The sequence below is a fragment of the Pelophylax lessonae genome (genome assembly GCF_965119305.1).
Source record: "Pelophylax lessonae genome assembly, chromosome: 7".
Taxonomy (NCBI): domain Eukaryota; kingdom Metazoa; phylum Chordata; class Amphibia; order Anura; family Ranidae; genus Pelophylax; species Pelophylax lessonae.
In genome coordinates this window covers 77,148,158-77,174,301 of record NC_138774.1, presented here as the reverse complement: position 1 = coordinate 77,174,301, position 26,144 = coordinate 77,148,158, and the positions used below count along the sequence as shown (strand labels likewise).

At 43.2% G+C, this 26,144-nt stretch overlaps 1 protein-coding gene across 1 annotated transcript in view; it reads right to left on the bottom strand.

The window, feature by feature from the left end:
• RYR1 (ryanodine receptor 1) overlaps nucleotides 1-26,144 on the bottom strand; it is a 359,853-nt gene that overhangs the window by 273,548 nt on the left and 60,161 nt on the right. The window contains exons 2-3 of the mRNA XM_082264106.1: nucleotides 5,533-5,652; nucleotides 1,117-1,221 (exon numbers count right to left, since the gene is read on the bottom strand). Coding sequence (XP_082120232.1) covers nucleotides 1,117-1,221; nucleotides 5,533-5,652 — 225 coding nt within the window. The remainder of the gene's footprint in view (nucleotides 1-1,116; nucleotides 1,222-5,532; nucleotides 5,653-26,144) is intronic.

The following is a 26,144-nucleotide window of genomic DNA, read 5'->3' as shown; positions in this document are numbered from 1 at the left end:
AAGTGCTGTGATCAGATAAGACCACAATTCTGCTCTTTGGCAAAAACTTCACTCGCCATTTTTGGAGCAAGAAAAATGCTGACTATGACCCTAAGAACATAATTCCTACAGTCAAGCACGGTGGTGGAAATATTATGCTTTTGAGCGGTTTCTCTGCTAGACTTTGCTGCAAAGAGGGGCCAATGGATGGGGCCATGGATAAAGATAAGAACCTTCTTCCCTCAGCCAGAACACTGACGATGGGTCTTCCAGCATGACAATGACCGCCAAGGCCAAAAAGGAGTAGCTCAAGAAGAAGCACATTAAGGTCATGGGGTGGCCTAGTCAGTCTCCAGACCTTAATTCTATAGAAGATTTATGGAGGGAGCTGAAACTTTGAGTTGCCAAGAGACAGCCAAGAAACCTTAAGGATTTAGGTAAGATCTGTAAAGAAGAGCAGACCAAAATCCCTCCTGAAATATGTGCAAACCTTGTAACCAGCTACAAAAAACGTCTTACCTCTGTGCTTACCAACAAGGGTTTCTCCACCAAGTATTAAGTCATGTTTTGCTTGGGTATTAAATAATTATTTTACTCACTGAATTGCAACTCAATTTGTAACATTTGTATAGTGTGTTTTTATAAGTTTTTGGTTGATTTTCTGTCTCTATAATTTAAAATACACCTATGATAAAAATTAAAGACCCTTCATTTCTTTGTAAGTGGGCAAACTTACAAAATCTGCAGGGGACCAAATAATGATTTCCCCCACTGTATAAACAAGTTCATTTTTAGAAGCAAAGTTGAAGAGATTTCGCAAGAGGACTATAGTTGCAGCACAATCATTTTGATTAAAAATGAAAAGAATCTAAAGTTTCTTGGCAAAGAACAAACAATAAACAATGAAAAAACATAAAAACATAAGAGAAAGAAGAAAGATAATACATATCTGTAATAAGAAACCTGGTAATACAAAAATGTAAGTTTAATGAACAACATAATTCCATGAAGGTTTCCTAGAAGGGATTGTAGCAAAGTTTGGATATGATGCAACGGCAAAGCAAGTATGACAACCAACAAACGGAAGGCAAACATGATGCAAGTTGTAAGCCAGGCAAAGGAATTCATGAACCATACCTCACTTCCCATCTCCACGGTATTTGCCAGCATTTCTTGCAAGGCTCGAACTGACAGAGACTGCTCCAGAATAAAGCAGCAAATAGCAAGATCTGGAGGTTTGTTCTGGAAAAGGGATATAAATATAGGCATGTTGTTATTTAAAGGAAATTGGCTGTGAAACAGAATAAGAAAACATTAAAAAACAACTAAAAAAAAGACTGAAAAAACCCAAACATATCTACAATACCTTGCATAGACAGCCAAGAGTTATATATATTAAAACACGAGTTGTAGTATAATTTTTAAAGCTTAGCGCCAGACTATATTTTTTTTCTTTTGTTTTGGATAAAAATGTTGTCGTTGGTTTCCCTGTGGGAGAGATTTCCAATCACTTCTTGTCCTGACAGTGACAGAAATTAAAATAAGTGCCGGTTCACACTGAAGCGGCACGACTTTCGGGGCGACCTGTGAAGTTGCGTGTACCGCGACTTCGGCACGACTTGCATGGACTTCATAAAATGGAAGTCTATGCAAGTCGCTCCAGGTCACCCCGAAGTAGTACAGGACCCTTTTTCTAAGTCGGAGCGACTTGTGTCACTCCTATTAGAACCGTTCCTGTACTACACTATGGGACGCGACGGTGCGTGACTTGTCAGGTTGACCAAGTCGCCTGACAAGTCGTACTAGTGTGAATGGACACTTAAGTATCTCTCCAAAAGGAACACAGATCAAATTAAAAACATGATTTCGTTTTTCCCTGTTCTGAAACTAAATAAGGTTTGACTGAAAATGGACTTTAACCCTTTTACTGCCACTAACGAAAGGCTTACGTACAGTACCTTGAAAAAGTATTCATACCCCTTGAAATTTTCCACATTTTGTCATGTTACAATCAAAAATGTAAATGTATTTTATAATGATCGACCGATATCGTTTTTTTAATGCCGATACCAATATTTTGGTCATCAGATATCGGTGATTATTTATTTATTTATTTTTTTAGGTATTCCTTGTGGAGGGATCTGGGAGTCTAAAAGACCCCAAACCCCACCTCGGCACCGAAAAGCATTCAAAACGCCAAGTTTGGCTGTTTTGAATGCTGTCAGTTTTTTTAATTCGGCGCCAAGTACCCAGAAGTGATGTCAGGACATCACTTCCGGGTTTTTTACATGGAGACCTGGGTCTTCTCTTCGGCGGCGGCAGCGGTGGAGGTGGAGGTAGGATCCCCGGGTCTCCCAGTGGGACGGGAGACCCGGGCGAGCCGCGGAAGGTGGCGGGAGAACGTCCCTTCCCGCTCCTTGTAATGACAGCCGAGTGGCTTCTCAGCCGCATCGGTTGTCATTACAAGTCTGCCGACCGTCAGCTATGGACACTGGTACCGGGGTGATGCCTCTAGCTGCAGGCATCACCCTGGTACATGCACTTTCCCTAAATATCGGCAATATCGGTAACCTCAGGGGCCGACTCCAATATACTGGGGAAAGTGCATATCGGCCCCCGATATATCGGTGTTGCCGATAATCGGTCGATCTCTAGTATTTTATTTGGATTTTATGTGATAGACCAACACAAAGTGGCACATGATTGTGAAGTGGAAGGAAAATGATAAGCGGTTTTCAAAATCTTTTACAAATATATATCTGAAAAGTGTGGTGTACATTTGTATTCAGCCCCCCTGAGTCAATACTTTGTAGAACCACCTTTCACTGAAATTAAAGCTGCAAGTCTTTTTGGGGATGTCTCTACCAGTTTTGCACATCTAGAGAGTTACATTTTGCCCATTTTCTTTGCAAAATAGCTCAAGCTCTGTCAGATTGGATGGAGAGCATCTGTGAACAGCAATTTTCAAGTCTTGCCACAGATTCTCAATTGGATATAGGTCTGGACTTTGACTGGGCCATTCTAACACATGGATATCCTTTGCTCTAAACCATTCCATTGTAGCTCTGGGTGTATGTTTAGGGTCTTTGTCCTGCTGGAAAATTACTCTCCGCCCCAGTCTCAAGTCTTTTTCAGGCTCTAACAGGTTTTCTTCTAAGATTGCCCTGTATTTGGTTCCATCCATCTTCCCATCAACTCTGACCAGCTTCCCTGTCCCTGCTAAAGAAAATAACATGATGCTGCCACCACCATATTTCACAGTGGGGATGGTGTGCTCAGGGGCTGAAAAGAGATGCATGCTTCACTTTTCAGATATTTATTTGTAAAAAAATTACATTTACGTTTTTGGTTGTAACATGATACAATGTCAAGGGGTGTGAATACTTTTTCAAGGCACTGTAAGTGGCAGTGGGGGTTTTCACACATTCCTGGCTGCTCTCCCACCCACATGGCAGTGGTCACCAATTAAAAAGGAGGGAAATTCTTAATTCACTGATCTCCATTAGCTAAACAGAACCCAGAAGCAGCATGTATAATGTCACTTCTAGTTTCAGCTGTCACTTTCCCGGGCTGCTGTGGTCAAGGAAGAAGCTAATAGAGTTCGATCTGCATTCCATTAGCTTCAATGGAAGGCAGATAAGACATCAGGTCTCATTAAAGAGAACATGACACAAAGAAATGACATTACATAGGGGACTTTTTGTCTCCTATGCGATATAAAAAAGAAGAAAACAAGTGCCATAAATAAGGTTACACCCAAAAAATGTGGAGCCTGCTCTGCCCCCACATACATAAAAATGTAAAACACGCCTGTCAGGAGAGCATACAATCAAAAATGTTGTTTCCGCTACGTTACATACACTATATTTTCAGAAGTATTGGGACTCCTGCCTTTAAACGCATATGAACTTTAATGGCATCCCAGTCTTAGTCCGTAGGGTTCAATATTGAGTTGGCCCGCCCTTTGGCTGCTAGAACAGCTGCAACTTTTCTGGGAAGGCTGTCCACAAGGTTTAGGAGTGTCTATGGGAATGTTTGACCATTCGTCCAAAACCGCATTTGTGAGGTCAGGCACGGATGTTGGACGAGAAGGCCTGGCTTGCAGTCTCCTTGAATTCATTCCAAAGGTGTTCTATCGGGTTGAGGTCAGGACTCCGTGCAGGTCAGTCAAGTTCCTCCACCCCAAACTCGCTCATTTAGTCATGTTGGAACAGAAAGCGTCCATCCCCAAACTGTTCCCACAAAGTTGGGAGCATTAAATTGTCCAAAATGTCTTGGTATGCTGATGCCTTAAGAGTTCCCTTCACTGGAACTAGGGGGACAAGCCTAACTCCTAAAAAACGACCCCACAGCATAATACCCCTCCACCAAATGATTTGGACCAGTGCACAAAGCAAGGTCCATAAAGACATGGATGAGAGAGTTTGGGGTGGAGGAACTTGACTGACCTGCACAGTGCCCTGACCTCAACCCAACAGAACACCTTTGGGATGAATTAGAGCAGAGACTGCGAGCCAAGCCTTCTCGTCCAAAATCTGTGCCTGACCTTTCAAATTTGCTTTTGGAAGAATGATCAAATATTCCCATAGAGAATCCTAAACCTTGTGGACAGCCTTCTCAGAAGAGTTGAAGCTGTTATAGCTGCAAAGGGTGGGCCAACTCAATATTGAACCCTACGGACTAGGGTTCCGTAGACGATATAGTGTATCACTGTGTTTGGTTAACTCTAAATTGATGCCCTGTCTGGGTTTTTAAATTGCCCCCTTTGGAAAATATAGGTTACCAAAGTTTGTTGTTGTTTTATGGGCATGAGCATGTTGGGTATCTATTTACTCGGTGTAACGTCATCTTTTATATTTTACTAGAAATGTGGATACTGTATTACATTTGTGTGCCCTAAAATGAACTTTAGTGTAATTTTTTTTTTTTTTTTTACACTTGATAAACCATTGCACAAATATCTGGAACTACCACTATTGAATTCTTCAGGGTATCTGCATTCAAAAATGTATATTAGGGGTTTTACCTAATTTTCCGGCCTAAGGGCCCTTTCACACGGGCGTTCCGTGTGTCCGTATATCATCCTATTTGCGGATGATATACGGACATAATGTATGTCAATGGCATTGCGGATGTAAGCGGATGATCATCCACTGACATCCGATTTTCGTCCTTTCAGTTCTGTTCCGTTTTTTGGAATGGAACAGAACCCTATTTTTGTTCTGTTTAAAAAACGGAACGGATGCAAAATCGGATGTCAGCGGTGCCATCCGCCCACATCCGCAATCCCATAGACATACATTATGTCCGTATATCATCCGCAAACGGATGGGATGATATGCAATCAAAATACGGAGTGGATGACACAAGTGTAATCCGTGTCCGTGCAAAAAAAAAAGCGCCGGAGTGGAAGAAAAAACTGAGCGGCCGTGTGAAAGAGGCCTAAAAGTATTTTTTAAACATGTGTGCAAAAAAGCACAAAAACAGCACTGGCAGCAAAAAAAGTTAAATACATATTATTTACCCATTGTAGTTATTGGATATTAATGTTACCTGAGCATTAGATGTTGATTCCAGGTAGCAGAGGCGATTGCCGAAGCCTTCCACTCCCATGCACATCTTAAGGTTTTCTTTTCGAATTGTAGCACTGCATTGTAGGACAACCACATCCTCCTGTTAATTAGACATAAACAGAAATGATAAGAGGAGTTGAATTTGCAACATGAGAACATCCTCTATCAATAGATGATCCACCATAAACAAGAACCTAAGCCCATCGTCAGAATAGAGATGGCGCTTTGAGTGGTGCCCCGCACTGAAGGGGAGGAAATGCCAGGCTCATCAATAAGATTAGATACTGTTGGTTGGTGTTAGTAGCGGACTTATACAGTATTACCAATCAACAGAAAATAAGGATTTGTTGCAATATCTTTTATTACCTAGAGTTTCAAGAAGACTGCACATGTCTCTTACACTACCCACCTCAAGCTAGTAAGTATAGATCTTCAACTCTAAATCTCATTATAAAAGGTAATCTGTCAGGAGGGAAATGTGGGAGCTGATCTTGCATACTGGGGTAATAGCTGATATGTGCTTTGTGCATATAGCTGATATGCAAATGTCCATGCCATGTCCATGTTCCATGTCAGTGTTTCATCATGAAGAAAAAGGATAAGGACGCAGCCCTGGACCACTTATCTTCAGAACCATTCTATAATTACAGAAATAGAAATACAAAATGCAGGGCTGAAGAAATTAATTAAAATAAGTCCACGATAACAATCAGTTGCTGGAAATCAAGGAATCTTCCACCTCTCAATGTGAAACAGACACGCTGACACATGTGATCCTGGTGAACCTACACCGCCACCATATAGAGCAAGCCGACTCTTACCAGACAGTTGGGATCACTGTTTACACCAGGGATCCTCAAACTACGGCCCTCCAGCTGTTGTGGAACTACACATCCCATGAGGCTTTGTAAAACTCTGACATTCACAGACATGACCAGGCATGATGAGAATTGTAGTTCCTGAACAACTGGTGGGCCATCGTTTGAAGACCCCTGGTTTACACAATGATCACCAGCACTTGTTTAACTTTCTCCCATCCGCGCTACAGCCTATATACGGCTGCAGCGTGGACTCGAATTTTCGGGAGGCCGTTTTTAAACGGCCTCCAGTGACACGCCCCCCGCGCGCTCCCGCGAGCGCGCATCGGGGAGAATCTGTGTCGGCCGTGTCCCTTGGACACGGCCGATCACAGATCGTGGTGAATGGCCAATCACAGCGGCTATTCACCATGTGATCAAGCCATCCAATGAGAGATGATCTCATATGTAAACATATGAGATCATCTCTCATCGCCGGCGCTCCTTCCTCACACAGAGCCTGCAGTGTGAGGAAGGAGGGGGAGCCGACAGCCGCTGGGGACACAGAGAAATGTAATCAGGGCACTGATCACCAGTGCCCTGATTACTAAAGGTAAAAAAAAAACACACACATTGCCCCCCCATCAGTGCCCACAGTGCCCACCATCAGTGCCCCCATCAATGCCCACAATCAGTGCCCATAGTGCTGCCAGTCAGTGCCCATCAGTGCCTGCTCATCTAGGCACTGATGAGCACTGACTGGCAGCACTATGGGCACTGAGTGTGGGCACTGATGGTGCTGCCCATCAGTGCTCATCAGTGCCGCCCATCAGTGCTCATCAGTGCCATCCGTCAGTGTCCATCAGTGCCATCCGCCAGTGCCCATCAGTGCCGCCTATCAGTGCCCATCAGTGCCGCTCGTCAGTGCCACCTCTCAGTGCCCAGCAGTGCCACCTCTCAGTGCCCAGCAGTGCCGCCTATCAGTGCCGCCTATCAGTGCTCATCAGTGCGGCATATTAGTACCTCCTCATCAGTGCCAGCTCATCAGTGCCCATAAGTGCCACCTCATCAGTGCCCATCAGTGCAGCCTATCAGTGCCCATCAGTGCAGCCTCATCAGCGCACATCAGTGAGGGAGAAAATTTTATTTTCAAAATTTACTCGCAGAAAATAAGAAAAACCTTTTTTTTTTTTCAAAATTTTCTGTCTTTTTTCTTTTTTTTTTGTAAAAAATAAAAAACCCAGAGGTGATTAAATACCACCAAAAGAAAGCTCTGTTTGTGTGAAAAAAATGATAAAAATGTAATATGGGTACAGTGTAGCATGACCGCGCAATTGTCATTCAAAGTGTGCGAGCGCTGAAAGCTGAAAATTGGCCTGGATGGGAAGGGTGTTTAAGTGCACAGTAGGCAAGTGGTTAAATATACTGCAGACTGGCACAGTCTGGGTTGTGTAGGATACACTTCACTCTGTGTACAGATGGATAAATCGATGCGGTCCAATGGAGGGGAAGGGTGTTACCAAAAGATATAAAAAGAACTCATGGTGCAGTATATCTTAAATGGTATTTATTATGCACAATGTAAACACACTCACCAAAAGTTCAATAGTAAACAGCATAAAAGCAGACATTTGACAGCCCCTGAAATACAGCAGACCTTCCTGGAGTGTGACGTCGTACGCAGAGTCGGCTCCTCCCTACGCGTTTTGTATTTTAATAACTGCCTCACCTGCTGCCTCACCACTGACCGCCCGCTCAGCATCCTCGCGCTAATCTTATGTAATTATAAGAGTTATAATTAGAACTCTTATATCTCTCACTGAATTATATTTCCCAATAAATTTAATTTAAAGGGAAATAAGGAAGGGGAGAGAAAGAGGAGAGGAAAGAGAAGCAAAAGGAAAGGCAGAAAAAAGGAAACACTAAAATAAAGCAAGACAAAAGCGATATGAAAGGAAAGGGAAAGTTCAAGGGTAACTCCACTTCCGTGGGGAAAAAAAATAGCAAATAAAGAAAAAAAACAATATAGCATATACAATTGCAATAAATATCATATTGTCATTGCATGTTATTAAAAATTACCTTTCCTTTTCAATCTGCAGCTGTTGTAATTTTCTGAAAATGCAATGCAATATGGCTACCTGGATCTGTTCTATACACAGAATATGTACTGACCACACCCCAGAAAAATTTCCTGCTTGTGTGATTGGCTCACCGATTTTCCCAGAAGTCTGCCTAACATACAAGTCAGATTTCTGGTATCCCCTGCAACAAATATGTAATTTTTGGTGAGATACTCCCAATAGGAACACGTCTAAAAGGGATGCAGACCCAGCAGCTTCCCTCAGAGTCCTACAGCTGCCACAGCTGATAGATAATTATGAATCCACTCCCATTTGACCCACTCAGCACAGAGGCACAGAGAAACAAACAATGATTTCTTCAGAATAACAAAAATTAGGAATCTGCAACAAAGTTTGATAAAATCCCTGCAATGTACAGAGCTCACCCAGAGGGAAATGTTTCTTTCTCAACAAAAGTGGAGTTACGCTTTAAAGAAAAGAGAGGAAAGGGATAGATGAAAAAAAGGAAAAAGAGAGGACAGGATACAGTGAGAAAGGGTAAGGGGAAGAGGAAAGGGTAAGGGAAAGGGTAAGAAAAAGGGTAAGAGGAAGAGGAAAGGGGACAGGGAAAGGGTGAGGGAAAGAGGAAAGGGTAAAGGGAAGGGGTAAGGGGAAAAGGAAATGGTAAGGGAAGGGGTAAGGTAAAGGGTAAGAGGAAAGGGGACAGGGAAAGGGGAAGGGAAAGGGTAAGAGGAAGAGGAAGAGGAAAGGGGACAGGGACAGGGGAAGAGGAAAGGGGGCAGGGAAAGGGTATGGGTAAGGCGAAGAGGGGAAGTAGATAGGGGAAGAGGAAAGGGGAAGAGGAAAGGGGACAGGGAAAGGGTAAGGGGAAGAGGAAAGGGGACAGGGAAAGGGGAAGGGAAAGGGTAAGAGGAAGAGGAAGAGGAAAGGGGACAGGGAAAGGGGAAGAGGAATAGGGGCAGGGAAAGGGTAAGGGGAAGAGGAAAGGAGATAGGGGAAGAGGAAAGGGGAAGAGGAAAGGGGAAGAGGAAAGGGGAAGAGGAAGAGGAAAGGGAAAGGGTAAAGGGAAGAGGAAAGGGGAAGAGGAAAGGTAAGGGGAAGAGGAAAGGGTAAGGGAAAGAGGAAAGGGGAAGGAAGACAAGAAGAAAGCAATGAAAAGGAAGGAGGACTAAAGGAAGAGGTAAGCACAGAGAAAGTAAAGGAAGAGGGAATTAAAGAAAAGAAAGAGAAAAGGAAAAGAGAGGAAGGAGGACTATAGGAAAAGGTAAGAAAAAAGAGGAGAAAAGGAAGAGGAAAGGAAAGAAGAAAGGAAATGAAGATGCAAGGAAAGGGAGAGTGAAGTATAAATGAACTGCGCCACAGAATCCCAAAAAGCAGGTCCAGCAACTATTCCTAAAGTCAGAAATTCATCTAAAAAGTAAATTTATCAAAAATAGAACTGCGCTCGTTTCTATACTAATCCTACAATACTGTGTGTTTTACTAAGTGTAATACATCAATTCTAACAATAAATAAAAATGTTACAAATATATATTTCGTTACAGTGTAACCAACAAAGTTCTAAGGGCAGATAAACAACAAAGTGCTGAGTGTAGATGAAAAATAAAGTGACATGTTATCCAAGTTCATAAATAAATCTAAATAAAATATTTCCAAAGCTGTGCCCAAAAGTCATTTTAAAAAAAAAAAAAAAAATCATCAAGTGATGATTGGAGAAGCTTTATTGGTGTTTTTTAAAGATACCAGCAATTTGGCCCGGTGAGTTTTTTGAAGCAAATGGCGGTGGTGATCACTTTGGTGAGTCACTGAAGAAGTGTATGTAAGATATTAGCTGTGATCTGGCACTTGGCACCTTATGAAGGAATACTTTTTAGACACTTTATTATTATTATTTTGTTTTTTTAAGAAAAAAAAAAGGATTTTTGGACACAGCTTTTGAAATATTTTATTTACTGATGAATTTTGATAACACGTCACTTTATCATCTGCACTTAGCACTTTGTTGGTTACACTGTAACAAATATGTAGTTGTAACATTTGTATTTATTGTTTGAATTGCTGTATTACATATAATAAAACACACAGTATTGTAGAAATTAGTGTAGCATCCTAGTATTAGTATAGAAACTAGCAGTGTACCATTTTTAACCACTTAAGGACCGAGCCTATTTTTGACACATTTTGTTCACAAGTTAAAATCAGTATTTTTTCCTAGAAAACAACTTAGAACCCCCAAACATTATATATATTATTTTAGAAAAGACTCTGGAGAATAAAATGTCGGTCATTGCAATCATTTTTGTCACGCGGTATTTGCGCAGCGGTCTATAAAGCGCCATTTTTTTGGAAAAATTTAGAAAAATCACATTTCACTGCATTTAAAAAATACTAAACAGTAAAGTTAGCCCATTTTTTTTGTATATTGTGAAAGAACATGTCACGCCGAGTAAATAGATACCCAACATGTTACGGTTTAAAATTGCGCCCCCCCGTGGGATGTCGACAAACTACGGTCAATAGAGATCTCAATCTGCGACGCTTTAAATTTATTTAACGGTTACCAGTTTAGAGGTAGAGTGTAGCTCTTTTTTTTAAATTATTGCTCACACTCTGGCGATCGCGGCGATACCTCACATGTGTGGTTTGAACAGCGATTTCATTTGCGGCTCGACTTGCGTATACGTTTTTTTTTGTGCGCGAGCTAACGGTGACGGGGGCGGCTAAATTTTTTTTTTTTTTTTTTTCCCATTTATTTTATTTATTTTTTTAACTTTATTACAGTTTTAAAAAAAAAAAAAAATCTGATCACTTTTATTGCTGTCACAAGCAATGTAAACATCCCTTGTGACAGCAATATGTCGTGACAGGTACACTTTATGGAGGGATCGAGGGTCTAAAAGACCCTAGACCCCTCCACTACACTTCCCTGTATGCAAAATGCCAAAAACGGCGTTTTTGCATACAGCCGATTTTCAAATTTGCCGCCTTTTGCGGCACAGTAACCCGGAAGTGACGTCATGGACGCCGCCTCCGGGTTACGTCAACGGAGCCCCGATCGATGCTGTTTCCGGCATTCGGGACTCCATCCAGCCGGCGGACGCGCCGGCTGGGTGCTCGGGGCTCCCGGTGGGACGGGAGCCCCGAGCAAAGCCACGGAAGGCGGCGGGAGGGGGGGGGACGTCCCCTCCCGCCCCCCCGGGTACCGATCGAGCGGCTCCCGAGCCGCATCGGTCAGTACCGACGGAAAGCCAACCGTCGGCTTCAAACCACGGTACCGGAATGATGCCTCTAGCTAGAGGCATCATCCCGGTACACTACCGCAAAGTTTACTGACGTAGACCTACGTTAGTATGCGGTAAGTGGTTAATTAATTAAGGAAAGGGAGAGGACAGGAAAGCAACAGGGAAAGGGAAAAGAAAGAGGAAAGAAAAGGAAAGGGGAGGAGGGGAAAGGAACGAGGACTTAAAGGAGTTGTAAAGGCAGAAGGTTTTTCATCTTAATGCATTCTATGCAATAAGATAAAACAGCCTTCTGTGTGTAGCAGCCACCTCAGCACCTGCTAATACTCACCTGAGCCCCATCTCTATCCAGCGATGTCCACGAGTCCCTCAGGAATTTTCCTAATTAGACACAGTAGCAGCGCCATTGGTTCAAGCTGCTGTCATTCAAAGTCAGTTAGCCAATCAGGAGAGAGAGGGGTGGGCAGAACGGTAGCTCTGTGTCTGAATGGACACACTGAGCTGCAGCTCGGCTCGGGTGCCCCCATAGCAAGCTGCTTAGCTGCTTGCTGTGGGGGCAGTCGACAGGAGGGAGGGGCCAGGAGCAGTGAAGAGGGACCTGAGAAGAGGAGAATCCGAGCTGCTCTCAAAACACAATACTTTACAATAACTTTAATTAAGAGAAAAGAAATGGGGAAGGAAAAGAGGAGAAAATGAAAGAAAAAAGAGAAGAAAGGAAAAGGGAAGGAAAGAAAGAAAGAGGAAAGGGAAGAAACTTAAAACATTGGCACTTTGGAAGTCACCATATCTATAAAATACAGCACACTATTGGGGAGTTGTCTCTTGCAGGGTCTGTCCTTGGAAATCTTCCTGGCTTCCAGTAATGATCAGCGTATAAATAAATCGGTAGTTATACGAATGTTCACTTTAGGTTTATCATCCTTTTCGTGGCCTTTCTAACATTTATTATGAAATGAAAAAGTAATTTAATTTCATACGTAAGCACCTCGAGTCATCATTTGTCTCAGAGAGCAAGAATGGGCAGAAGGAAGCTGCGAAGGACAAAGGCTACAGTGGCAGTATGAGTATAATGAGGATTACTACTAATCCTGTACATTATACTGGCATAGCACCATTCACAAGCATATCACTGCTCATTGTTATGACTGCAATAGCTGTCAGCACTTATGTTAGCACTCAGTAGTGTTAGAATTCTAGTCCAGTTCTCCTGATAATCATGACAAATTTAAGTCATTACTTATCCCGTTCTAACAGTACAGTACTGTGAGGTATCCATGCAACATATTTAAAGTCTGCTGATAGTAATGCTGACAAAAAGGTTCACATAGACACATAATTTATCAAACTGCCTGAAGGATTAAATGTCTACTGGAATATACAGTAGAAGCAAACTGGATTCAAACCTACACTGGAAAAGTTTACAAATAATATTTAAACCGGACACACCCATGACATTGGTTTTGCAGACTATTCTGGGGTTTCCAAGGATAGAGCACAGCAGCAGCCTTTTGTGACCTTCTCTCTAATTGACTTTCCATATGGCCCTGTCTGAACAGGCTGGGGAAGGGGTGGAGCCATTCCTCCTATTCATTCAGGTGTATATGTGTGTGTATGTATGTATGTGTATGTATGTATGTATGTGTATGTATGTATGTGTGTATGTATGTATGTATGTGTATGTATGTATGTGTGTATGTATGTATGTGTGTGCGTGTGTATGTATGTGTGCATGCATGTAGGTATGTGTGTGTGTATATATGTGTGTGTGTGTGTGCATGTATGTATGTATGTGTGTGTGTGTGTGTGTGTGTATGTATGTGTGTATGTATGTATGTGTGTGCGTGTGTATGTATGTGTGTATGCATGTAGGTATGTGTGTGTGTATGTATGTGTGTGTGTGCATGTATGTATGTATGTGTGTGTGTGTATGTATGTGTTTATGTATGTATGTGTATGTATGTATGTGTGTATGTATGTGTGCATATATGTATGTATGTATGTATGTATGTGTGTGTGTGTGTGTATATATGTATGTATGTATGTGTGTGTATATATGTATGTATGCGGGTGTGTATATGTGTGTGTATGTGTGTGTGTATGTATGTATGTATGCGGGTGTGTATATGTATGTGTGTGTATATGTGAGTTTATGTGTGTATGTGTGTATATGTATGTGTGTGTGTGTGTGTGTGTGTGTGTGTGTAGTTTGAGTTTCAGCTACAAGAAAAAGTAAAAATCAAGGCAGTTAAATTATAAATAAAGGAAAAAAAAACAAAAAAAAACGTTTTTATATATATTTTGGATTGATTGGTGATCATTGATTAGCTCAGGTGGGTTCAGACTATAACTCTAAACTTTCCCACTGAGAAACTGTCAAAGCTGACAGCCAATAATAGGTAGCAAAGGTATTTCCCATTCCGCAGCGGCACATATGCAAGTGACATGTATATGCATGGCTGCTTGGCGGAGAATGCCTTCACCATCTGTGATTGGCTGTCGGCTCTGACAGCTTTCCTAATGGTGGCAATAGAACCACTGTTAAGCTGGATATACATTATACAATTTTCCTATTCAATTTTCTTTAGATTTACATTTTCTATGTAGTGCAAGGGCCTGCCTGATTGCATCCAAAATTGAAAGTGTTTAGGTTTGACCTCATATTATATGGTTTTGGTAAATCTAAAAGAAAATTGTATAATGTATGACCAGCCTTAAAGTGCAACTTTTGTTGAGAAAAAACATTCCCCTCTGGGTGATCCCTATACATTACAGGGATTTTAACAAACTTTGTTGCAGATTCCTACCTCTGAAGAAATCATTGTTTGTTCCTCTGTGCTGAGTGGGTCAAATGGGAGTGGTTTCATGATTATCTATCAGCTGTGGCAGCTGCAGGTCTCTATTGAGGAAATCTGTTGGGCCTGCATTTCCTTTTCCATTCCTATTGGAAGTATCTAACCAAAAATGACATTATTGTTGCAGGGGATGCCAGAAATCTGACTTGTATCTTAAGCAGACTTCTGGGAAAATTGGTGAGCCAATCACACAAGCAGGAAATTATGTTTCTGGGGTGTGGTCAGTACACATGCTGTGTATAGAACAGCTCCAGGTAGCCATATTGCATTGCATTTTCAGAAAATTACAACAGCTGCAGATTGAAAAGGAAAGGTCATTTTTAATAACATTCAATTACAATATGTTTTGTGTCACAATTGTATACGCTATATTTTTTTTTCCCCATGAAAGTGGAGTTACCCTTTAAGCCTTGTACACACGATCAGATTATTGGACGAATATTTGTCCGTTTTTTGTTGCATGCTAGTCTCATTTTAAAAGTGAAGAGACTACTCAACATAGGAACATTTTTATACGACAGAATACAACTTTGGAAGTGATTGAATATGTTGAATTGTTTTGTATGTATTCTTTTGGGTCTGAGCATGAGTAGCCTTGCTCTTATGATTTTTTTTTTCGGATGAAAACTGCGCTAATTAAACGAAAATCTGACGTTATCTTCACATACGATAAAAATTTTATAGCCTGCACCTTCAGTTTTTGTCGCCCAAAAAGTCAGAAATGGTTGTTGAAAGCACAATATTAATGATCAGAAGATCAGCAGATCGTTCATCGTATGCAATTTTACTTCTGATTTTCTTATCATGTATACGGGCCTTAAAGCGGAGCTCCACCCAAAAGTGGAATTTCCGCTTATTTGCTTCCTCCCCCCTCCGGTGCCACATTTGGCACCTTTCAGGGGGGAGGGGGGAACGGGTACCTGCATTTGACACCGTGGCGCCGTCCCTTGGAAGTTTGGCCCCCTGCTCCTTCCCCCGCTGCCGAGCCAATCTGAATGCGCGGCGCGCTTCGCACATGCGCATTAGGGGCCCGCCAGTGAAGCCGCAAGGCTTCACTGCCGGGTTCCCTCACCGGCAATGGCGGGGGCAGCACCCGACAGCCGATGAAAACATTGGCTGCGGTGCCGACATCGCTGGACTCCAGGACAGGTAAGTGTCCGAATATTAAAAGTCAGCAGCTACAGTATGTGTACAGTATGTGTAGCTGCTGACTTTTAATTTTTGAAGGGGGAGGGGGTGAGCCTGGAACACTGCTTTAAAGCTTATTTTGAGGTATGTGTTCTTGTTAAGGGGATTCACTGTTTTCATGACTGCAACCGTATAGAAGCAGAGTGGAACAAGGTCAGATAAATCAAAAATAGGAAAAAATCATCTAAGGGGATCATACATGCAATATTGGTCACTAGTACGGATGCACCGATGCCGATACCAAGCATTTGCGCGAGCATCGGTTCTCGCTCAAATGGTCCCGATATCAAAACTAAAACGTTGCAGTGTGATTTGCGTCCATACAAAATGAAAGGCCGCAAATCACACTGCAAAGAATCAATTGCGATTTGAACAGAAATGTGGTGTGATTCTTGTCTGAATGGCATGCGATTTCCCCCACCATTCCTGTGTGTGTATAGAAAGGGGAAAGCGCCATCTAGTGGACAATTTATTAAAAATGCTAGAGCTCATATTAAGTACAGTTTAAATGCAAAATCTGCATAGGTGTCCCAGTCCTGCCGATGATAGCAAATCATGGCCGCTGGAGGTGCTCACAGGGCTGGAGGAGATGTAGCGCCCCTAAGCTGACATCACTTCCGCCCTATGCCCATAGGGTCCTGGAACTTCTCCTCCAGCGGCCATGATTTGCTATCATAGATGTCGGTGGGAGCAGGACACCTATGCAGATTTTGCATTTGACCTTAATGTACTTAATGCATGTTAGTACATTTTTTAATTAACCGCCCACTAGATGGTGCTTCCCTACAGACACACACTCACACAGGCTGTGGGGAAATCACATGCGACTCATAGCACCGCATTCCTGTGAAAAATCACATGCAATTCTTTGCAATGTGATTTGCGCCCATTTATTTTGTATTGACGCAAATTGCACCGCAGAGTATTGGTACTCGGTATCAGCGAGTGCTTGACTGGAAGTATTAGTATTCATACTCGCCAATGAAAAAAAAATAGTATCGGTGCAACCCTAGTCACTAATTCTTTGCCCTCTTTTTAAGCACAGTGACTGGGAGGGGGAGTGTGTGAGACACAAATGAAGGAGGATATGGCTTAGTCTTAGAAAAGGTTAAAGACATTTTTTGTTAATGTATGAAGCTTGTCTATCACATAATAATTAGGTTTGGTACTTACTTAGACCAGTGTTTCTCAACTTTTTTCAGTTGAGACACCCTTTAAAATGATGGACAGTCTCGAGGAACCCCTTCTAAAATGTGAAAAACTATTCTAATAGCTTCACATAATGCAGCAACATCCACATGTAGGACACCTAATGTTAGAGGTGATTTATTCTTCCAAAGCAAATATACTTTTGCACTCTGGTACTGACTAGTATTCCAGTGTTTCTTTTCTCCCTCAATTTCTCTCCATCAGTCTGCTAATGTCACCCAGCGCTGAGGAGGACACCTTTCAGGGGGGAGGGGGGAACGGGTACCTGTTTTTGACAGGTACCCTTCCCCCCACTTCCGGGAGACGGCGTCATGGTGGCTGTCCCTCGGAAGTTTGGCCCCCCTTCTCCTTCCCCCGCCACCAGGCCAATTAGCAAATGCAGCGCGCTTCGCGCATGCGCAGTAGGCAACCGGTTGTGAAGCAGAAAGGCTTCACTGCCAGTTTCCCTTATAACAAATGGTGGTGGCAGCACCCGCCAGCCAATCAGAAAATCGGCTGGGGTGCTGACATTGCGGGCACCCTGGACAGGTAAGTGTCATTTTATTAAAAGTCAGCGGCTACAGTATTTGTAGCTGCTGACTTTTAATTTTTTTTTTCCACAGCTGGAACACTGCTTTAGCTGATGACGTTATTGGTTGTCAGCATCTAGAAAGTGGTAATGGTGCATATTCCTCTCAGCGCGGGAGGTAGGTAAGAATAGTGAGACCTTCCAACCATAATAATGAAAATGTTAAGGCCAGCCGCAACAGAGGCAGCATCACAGGAGATCGTTACGATTTCCCCAGTGCAGCGCACCTCTCCATCCGGGACTCCTTCCCTCCTCCACACACCGCGGCAAAACTAAGGGGGAAGGCTGCTACAGCGCAACTCTCCATCCGGGACTCATGCCCCTACAGCAGGGGTGCCCAAACTTTTGAGGAGCGATGGCCACTTTAGCTCCTTGGTAACCGGTCGCAGGCCACAATGAGCGGAGCGGGCGGATGACATGTGCGTGTCCACTCAGAATATGCAGAGCAGACACAGACAAAGCCCACTCTACTCTATGGGCCCCTGATCTGATCCGCCCAGACAGAAGGGAACAGATCCCCTTCTGTTTTTTTTAAGTGGATCGGATTGGAGATAGGCGGGTGTACAAGGACAAAAGTCCGTTTACATCTGTGGCTCTATAGAAGTGAATAGAGGGTCCAATTGGGTCCACCCGAAAAACAGACAGGCAGACCCGATTAGACCGATTGTGTGAAAGGGGCCTAAGGCTGCTTTCACACGGATGCACTGCCGTTTACCTGCACCTCAACTGACCTCAATCTTCACTTCTTCCACGGGATTCCTGCAGGTATTGCTGGCTGCTGCTGTCCCCAATGCGGGTAAAGCTGGTGGCTGCTGCTGGCTGTCCTACAGGGCTGGTACTGCTGGTGGGTACTGCTGGTAGGTCCTACTGGCCGGTACTGCTGGTGGGTACTGCTGGCCGGTACTGCTGATGGGTACTTCTGGTTGGTACTGCTGGCTGGTACTTCTTGTGAGTACTGCTGGCCGATACTGCTGGTGGGTACTTCTGGCTGGTACTACTGGCTGGTTCCTGACCCACCATTTCTGACCATCAATGTGGCACTGGAGGAAGCATTCGGCTGCAGGAGAGAGCAGAGCCGATGCTTCCTGTATCGCTCCTATCACAGGTGGAGTACATTTGGTATCACTCTGCCTGTGACAGGAGCCGGTGTTCCGTGAAAAAACCATACCCGTGAGAAAACCATACTCTCGTCACTTCCGGTGCACCTACGGAGGGTATAGATTTATCACGGTAGTGTGTGTGTAACGTTACACTTGCAGTGGTTCCATTAAAACAGCTGTGCTGCAATATGAGTCATCTCCGCTCCTATCCCTGACACTTCCCTGATCTTGGCTAATAAATATAAAAGCGGATCACGGAGCCGACATCTCCGTCATTTAGATTACATACACCCGCCGCCACTTTTATATTTATTTGCCAAGATCAGGGAAGTGTCAGGGATAGGAGCGGAGATGACTCATATTGCAGCACAGCTGTTTTAATGTAACCGCCGCAAGTGTAACATTACACACACTACCGTGATAAAACCATACCCTCGGAGCATGCGCACTTGTCAGGCCCTCGGCTGTTCAATTACGTATCCGGGGCTGTGAGCATGCGCACTGCTACGCTGCTCAGCTGTTCCTGACAGGAAGTGACGAGGGTATGGATTTCTCACGGGGTATGGTTTTCTAACGTTACACCGGAACTATACAGAAAGCATTGGCTCTGCTTCCTCTAGTGCCAGCTCCTTTCTTTATACTAATGCTCGTGGATGGCAAGTCGGGAACCCGTAATCTGGGCTTGCCGACCCGCCATCCCAGAGCAGGAGGTGGCCCCGGGATCCTTGGACTCAGAGGCTCGGAGTCAGTAATATTTTCTCGGGGGGAGCAATTGCCCCATTGCTCCCCCCCCCAGATCTGCCCCTGCTTAGACGGTTATATGGTACGTTTTAGTTGTTACCAAGGTCATGAAAAAAAAAAAAAAAAAACTCACTAGCAGGTACCTAGAAGTGACAGTGCTTGCAACTTTCCACACCTGCACATTCCTATTTGCATATTACTATGAGGGGCTTCCTTACTGACCAATATGAATGAATGGGAGCAGTAGGGTGTAAGTAAGCGCTAACACTACTCAGTGTAGGAGATTTGTTTATTGAGAAAGACCTAGTATTTGGGAATCTCTAGGTGCCTGCACTGTATAGCTGGTATTTGGGCACCTCTAGATGTCTGATCTCTATACAAAAGTATCTGGGCACACACAGAGGCCCGCACTTTATGATACCAAACAAAATGAATAAGCTATTGCGCTAACTAGAACCCAAACTATAGTTTGATAAACGGGCGTTCCTGTCTGCTCTGAAACATGTAGCCATACCCCCTCCACTTCCTGTCACCATCACCCAGCCAAGAGGTGCCGATTGGAGCCGGTGTTCCGTGAGAATTACCTACCCGTGAGAAAAACCTACCCCTCGTCACTTCCGGTGCACGGCACTGTATGTAATAAAGCGGTTACATTAAAACAACTGTGCTGCAATACGAGTCATCTCCGCTCCTATCCCTGTCACTTCCCTGCTCTCGGCAAGTAAATATAAAAGCGGCGGCGGGTGTATCAAAACATAAATCACGGAGCCGAGAGACGCTTTTATATTTACTAGCCCAGATCAGGGTAGTGACAGGGACAGGAGCGGAGATGATTTATATTGCAGCACAGCTGTTTTATGCAACCGCGGCGTGGGTAGGTTTTTTTCACGGTACAACGTAATATTTTCATACTAGTGAGCATGCGCACTAGTCAGCTCCTCATCTGTTCCATTAGGTATCCGGGGCTGTGAGCATGCGCACTGCTACGCTGCTCAGCTGTTCCTGGCCGGAAGTGACGAGGGGTAGGTTTTTCTCACGGGGTAGGTAATTCTCACGTTACACCGCATCCATCTTGCCCCTCCTGGAAGCTGCTGTTTCTTATGTCCCAGCCTGACAGCTGTACTTCCATCAAGAACTCTGCCTGCAGAGCTGTGCAGCCTCACAGTGATCCTATGGAGGTATATTTTCACTAGCGAGTGCATTTTTATTGTCTTTTTTTTCTTGTTAACCACTTCAATACGGGACATTTTCACCCCCTTCCTGCCCAGGCCAATTTTCAGCACTGTCGCATTTTGAATGACAATTGAGCGGTCATGCAACACTGTACCCAAACTAAATTTTTATAATTTTTTCCCACAAATAGAGCTTTCTTTTGGTGGTATTTTATCACCACTGGGCGTTTTATGTTTTGCTAAACAAATAAAAAAAGACCGAAAATTTTGAAAAACATTTTTTTGTTAATAAGTAAGTTTTCTCCTTTACTGATGAGCACTGATGAGGCTGCAATGATATTGAGGCACTAATATGCAGCACTGATATGCACCACTGATGGGCACTCATAGGTGGCACTGATGGGAACTGAGAGGCTGCAGTGATGGGCACTAGTAGATGGCACTGATAGGCAGCACTGATGAGTGCATTACTGACAGGCATTACTTGGGCACAGATTTGCAACCCTGGTGGGCTCTAGTGGGCATCCTTGATGGGTCTTTACTGATAATCAATCTGCTGATTATCAACGCAGACCCCCCCCGTCAGGAGAGTCACTGATTGGCTCTCCTCTACCCACGCCTTGTCAGCGCGAGTAAAGGAAAAGCTGATAAACGGCACGTCCTGGTTATGATGTGATCAGCTGTGACTGAACACAGGTGATCACATGCAGGGCAGCCATCAGGGGGGGACAGCCCATACACATGTAGGGGGCCCGGGCATTCCGAGGGGCCCGGTCGCTCAGGCCCCAACCATGAGACTGAGTTGTTGCTGCTGTAATAACTAGCAATTGCTAAAGCAGGGCGGCTGCAGAGTAAGCCAATGCAGCTGAAGGGATATCTCTTTGCTGGATTGCGCTGTCTCTTTGCTGAAAATATGAGGCTGTCTCTTTGTTGGATTTGAATGTCTCTTTGCTAAATATTTGAGGCCGTCTTTGTTGGATTGGGATGTATTTTTGCTGAATATATGAGGCTGTCTCTTTACTGGATTGAGATGTCTCTTTGCTGAATATATGAGGCTGTCTCTTTACTGGATTGGGACGTCTCTTTGCTGAATATTTTAGGCCATCACTTTGTTGGATTGAGATGTCTCTTTGCTGAATATATGAGGCCATCTCTTTGCTGGTCTGGGATGTCTCTTTGCTGAATATATGGGGATGTCTCTTTGCTGGATTTGATTAATTTTCATGTATTAAGTTGTAAGAGTGTTAAAACAGAAGTGGGTGCACTGAAGGATCCGGTGGGACGGCCAGTGGACAGATTCAGGGGGACAGCCAGAGGGCGGGTCCTGCGGAACGTTGGTGGTCAGGCCCAGAGGGGCCCAAGCTTAAAGCTGTGTAAGGGGCCCCAAAATTTCTGATGGCTGCCCTGATCACATGGTAAACAGTTTATGTCATAGGCTCTTTACCAAGATCTGAGATGCAGTGTGTCAAGAGTGACACACTGCGCTACCGATCGCCACGCTGCGGGCGCACGAGCGGCTTATCCTGCTGGATGTCATATGATACCCACTCAGCACAATATAACCACACTGTTGCTGTCATTCTGCATATAGCGGGCAGGAAGTGGTTAATAAAATCACTACACCTAGATGGAGGCGCCCTCTTGTGTTTGTTTTTTAGGTCTGCACTTTATACCAGGCATTTGAGCACTTTTAGGTGCCTGTACCTTCCACTCTTTGGAAGCTTGTTTATTAAATTTTTTTCAAACTCACTTTAACACTTAATTTTCTAATTTTACCCCCAGCCATAAAGACTTTTTTTTTTCTACCCTGCTTAAAAATGATGAGATTCAACCTGTTCCTATGGGCAAGAAATAATTTTTCCTCTAGTTTTCACAGGGCCAAGTAAAATGACATAGGAAAGCCAAAAATATATTGCAATAACAGCATATTTCAAACAATAAGACGGTTACAGTAATGCAGATTTGCTGTTGCACGCTGTTATACACAAAGTGATTCCCCATATGACTCTCCAAAATGAATCAGGTCTGTACTGCTGTCTAAGCAGGATTATATTTATACATGTCGAATGTGGTCTATCTCCATATCACATGAACACATGCACTCCACTATAGGGTGAGTCAACAAATGCTGTCGTTGTTGCCACATCGAGCAACCAATCAGAATCAAGATTTTAGGGATTAGGAAAATACATGTATATGCATTCTAGATCTAATATTACCAGAAAACATTGAGGCGGCTGATTAGAACTTTAGCTCAGTATAATTGTATTTCCTCCACCACCAATGGATGTAGTTATGGTCTTGGAAGAGGCAAGTCCTAATCTAAAATTATTGATTACAGGTCTCAAGTTTTAATGAAAAAAAGCTGTGAGATTCTGGCCAACAGTGGAGCCCAGAAAGATTCAGCAACATCTATCACAGCCCAGTTCTATGGAGAATGCATGCACAAAAAATGATTGGTTTAACCCACAAGTGCTTTTGTGTTTTTTTTAATCCTGTCCTTTTATACTGACTCCTAAAAGTAAGAAATACAGTAACTTAGAAGTTGGATGAAAGATTTAGTACAGTAAAACACTTTTGATTGATATATCTATACATCGGGCCAAAAGAAAAAAAAGGGACATTTTACTAGGAAAAGGGGACAGAGGGACTTTGTTCCAAAAGAGAGACAGTCCCATCAAATCAGAGTACCGTAGTTGGGAGCTATAGCTGGATCCTTGTTCCTTTTGCCGTACTAGCTTCATCTTCTAACTATCCAAAACTTTGAATTTCCTCTCTGCTTTGGCAATATATAAAATTTGCTTCCTTTCCCTGTGAATTGGGACCAGAAGTAAGGCATATTCAGAGTTGTATAAAGTACTCGAAAACCCATACTTGAGTAAAAGTACAAGTGCTCGATCAAAAAGTGACTTGAGTAGAAGTACTAAAGTATTCAACATTTTTTGTACTTAAGTATTGCAAGTAGTTTTTTTTTTTTTTTATTTGCTACTCAAGTACTGAAAGTAAAAGTACCAGTAGTTTTGAAAAAAAAAAATGCTACTCAAGTAATGAAAGTAAAAGTACAAGTACTGTGTTATGTAGTTATTAAATAAAGAAGTCAAAAGTTTGAACATCATATTGTTTTTTTTATTTCAAATGCAGCTTTTATTTATACATACAGTAGCATTTATTTTCGTATGCGCTGATAATACACATGTTTTGAGCTTCATGAAACCTGCCATCTACTGTTCTGGCAGTGGTAATTTTTATAATTGTAACGAGTAACTATGCAGCACAAAAAAAAAATATCAGAGTAGAAGTATTGAAATCATTGAAAAAATGTAGTGAAGTAAAAGTGGAAGTAGGAGAAAAAAATTCTACTCTAGGAAAGTACAGATACCGCCTTTCGGTACTTAAGTACAGTAGTGAAGTAGTTCTACTTAGTTACTATACATCTCTGGGCATATTGTGTATAAGAAAATGGTTAGAGCAGTAGTAAATTGCACCTTTGGGGGGGGGGGGGGGTGGAACCCTTTTAGGACACTGGAAAAATGTGCTAGTATGCATTGCATGCGTGCAGGAGTCACAGGCGCGATACGAAGCTCTGAACGGACGGCATGGGTGTGCTGTCCCTTCAGATCGCATGCCGGGGGGGCATCAACATCTGCATGCAGTGTGAATATCTCCTAAACAGCGCAAGTTTAGGCGATATTCACTGTACCTACAGGTAAGCCTCATTATAGGCTTACCTGTAGGTACAGGTGCCAAAAAAGACTGTTCTACCAATTTAGGGCACATTTTGCCATATCTGAAGTTATTGTCAAAGTATTGGAGATTGATGTAAGTTACAGGTAAAAACCAAAGGAATTAATTAAAGGTACTGGTGCAAAGAGCAGGGATAATTTGCAAAAGGCCATAAGCAATACAATTTTAAATAAAGCCAAATCAGTGAAAGATTATTCCTGTTTGATTGCAAAGCATTATTGTATTTGACCATGAGTGAGCCCTTCCATCTCATGTTCAGTAACTTCCCTATGGATAATGCCTTGAGCATAGCATTTGATGCTCCAGCATGAGGCCCCTTTCACACACTACGTCCGTAGGACGGAGTCCGTTTTTCTCAGAGGAGGATCGATCCGCCGATCCCCCGCTCAGCTCAGCACACAGCGCGGAGACACAGCTGTCATCCTCCTACTCAGCAGGGGATCGGTGGATTGATCCCCCGCTAAGAAAAACGGACTCCGTCCGACGGACGGAGTGTGTGAAAGGGGCCTAAAGCCCCGTACACACGCGTCAATAATTGGCCGTGAATTTTCGGCCAACGTCCGATCGGCCGATTTTCGGCTTGTTAGTATGATGCTTTCGACAACTGACTCAGTGCAGGCTATAAAAGGCTAGGCTATAAAATTTTTGTTGGCCGTCAACACAACGGCCAATTTTCCGTCAGTCAGTACAGACAAAAATCTGATGAGCAAGACTGGGCATGCTAAGAGAAGAAAAAACACACGGAAAGTAAACCAGCACATGACATCACTTCTGAAGTAGATTTTTGTTGGCCGAGAAAATTTGTGTGCAGTCTAGGCACATTCCAACCAACAAAACACAACTCTGGACAAAAGTTGGACGATCGGTCGGCCGATAATCGTTGCGTGTGTACGAGGCATTAGTCTGAAGCTGTCCATCCATTGCTCAGTTTTTTCGTTCAGCCAGCCGGCTAAACAAAAAGAAACTGAACTGATTCCCTTATCTACATATTTGATCCAAGCATGGCCAGCTGAAGGCTATCTTATCTCGTTCATATGATCAGAAACACTACTGCGTCATAGATGCATCCTAGCCAGCTTTTGATGAAGTTTATCCAGGCTTCATGTACACCAGCAGCTCCTAAACTTCAGTTTAAGTTTTATGGCATTTTTTTGCCAAAGCTCCTAAACTCAGCTCCATAAAAGCCTATGTATTGATGTACACATAGGCTTTTAGCAGCGTTTAGGAGCTGCCATGGTTAGGGGAGGTTCAACAGGAAAAATCGCGTTCAGGATAGAAACCTTGTGACTGCTAGCCATGGTAAAACGCAGCAAAATTGTGCTGTGGTTTTGTTGCATTTTGCGTTCTGCCATGGCTGGCAGTCAAAGTGTTTCTATCCTGAATGAATGCAATTCTTCCGCGTTCTGCAGAGGATCACTTTTGCCTTTTCTTGCAGTCGCGGTAAATGTAGGCAGGGTGTACATGAAGCCTAACTGTATGAGTAAATGGATAATGCAGCATTTTTGGAAAATATACAATATGGATAAAAGTCAAGGTAAATGTGTGCTTTCAAGCTTTTGACAGCTTTTGAGGGGAAGGTTCTTTTCTCTTCCACTAATACTGTACCCCTGTGCAGAAAGCCAGCACCATAAAGGCTCAGTGATGTGGAGAAAATCAAGTGGCCTATACAGAGCCCTGACCTCAACCCTACTGAACACCTTTTGGATGAACTGGAGTTCAATTGCAATCTAGGTCTTCTTTCCTGCTATCAATACCTGACTTCCCAGATCCTCTTTGGGTTAAAAAGGGACACATTCCTATAAGACATACTCTTAAAGCGGAGTTCCGGGCACAAAATCGACCTAATCGATTTTGTGACCATCCGCTGGATCTTCTTCACCTGAAAAGGAATTGGATAG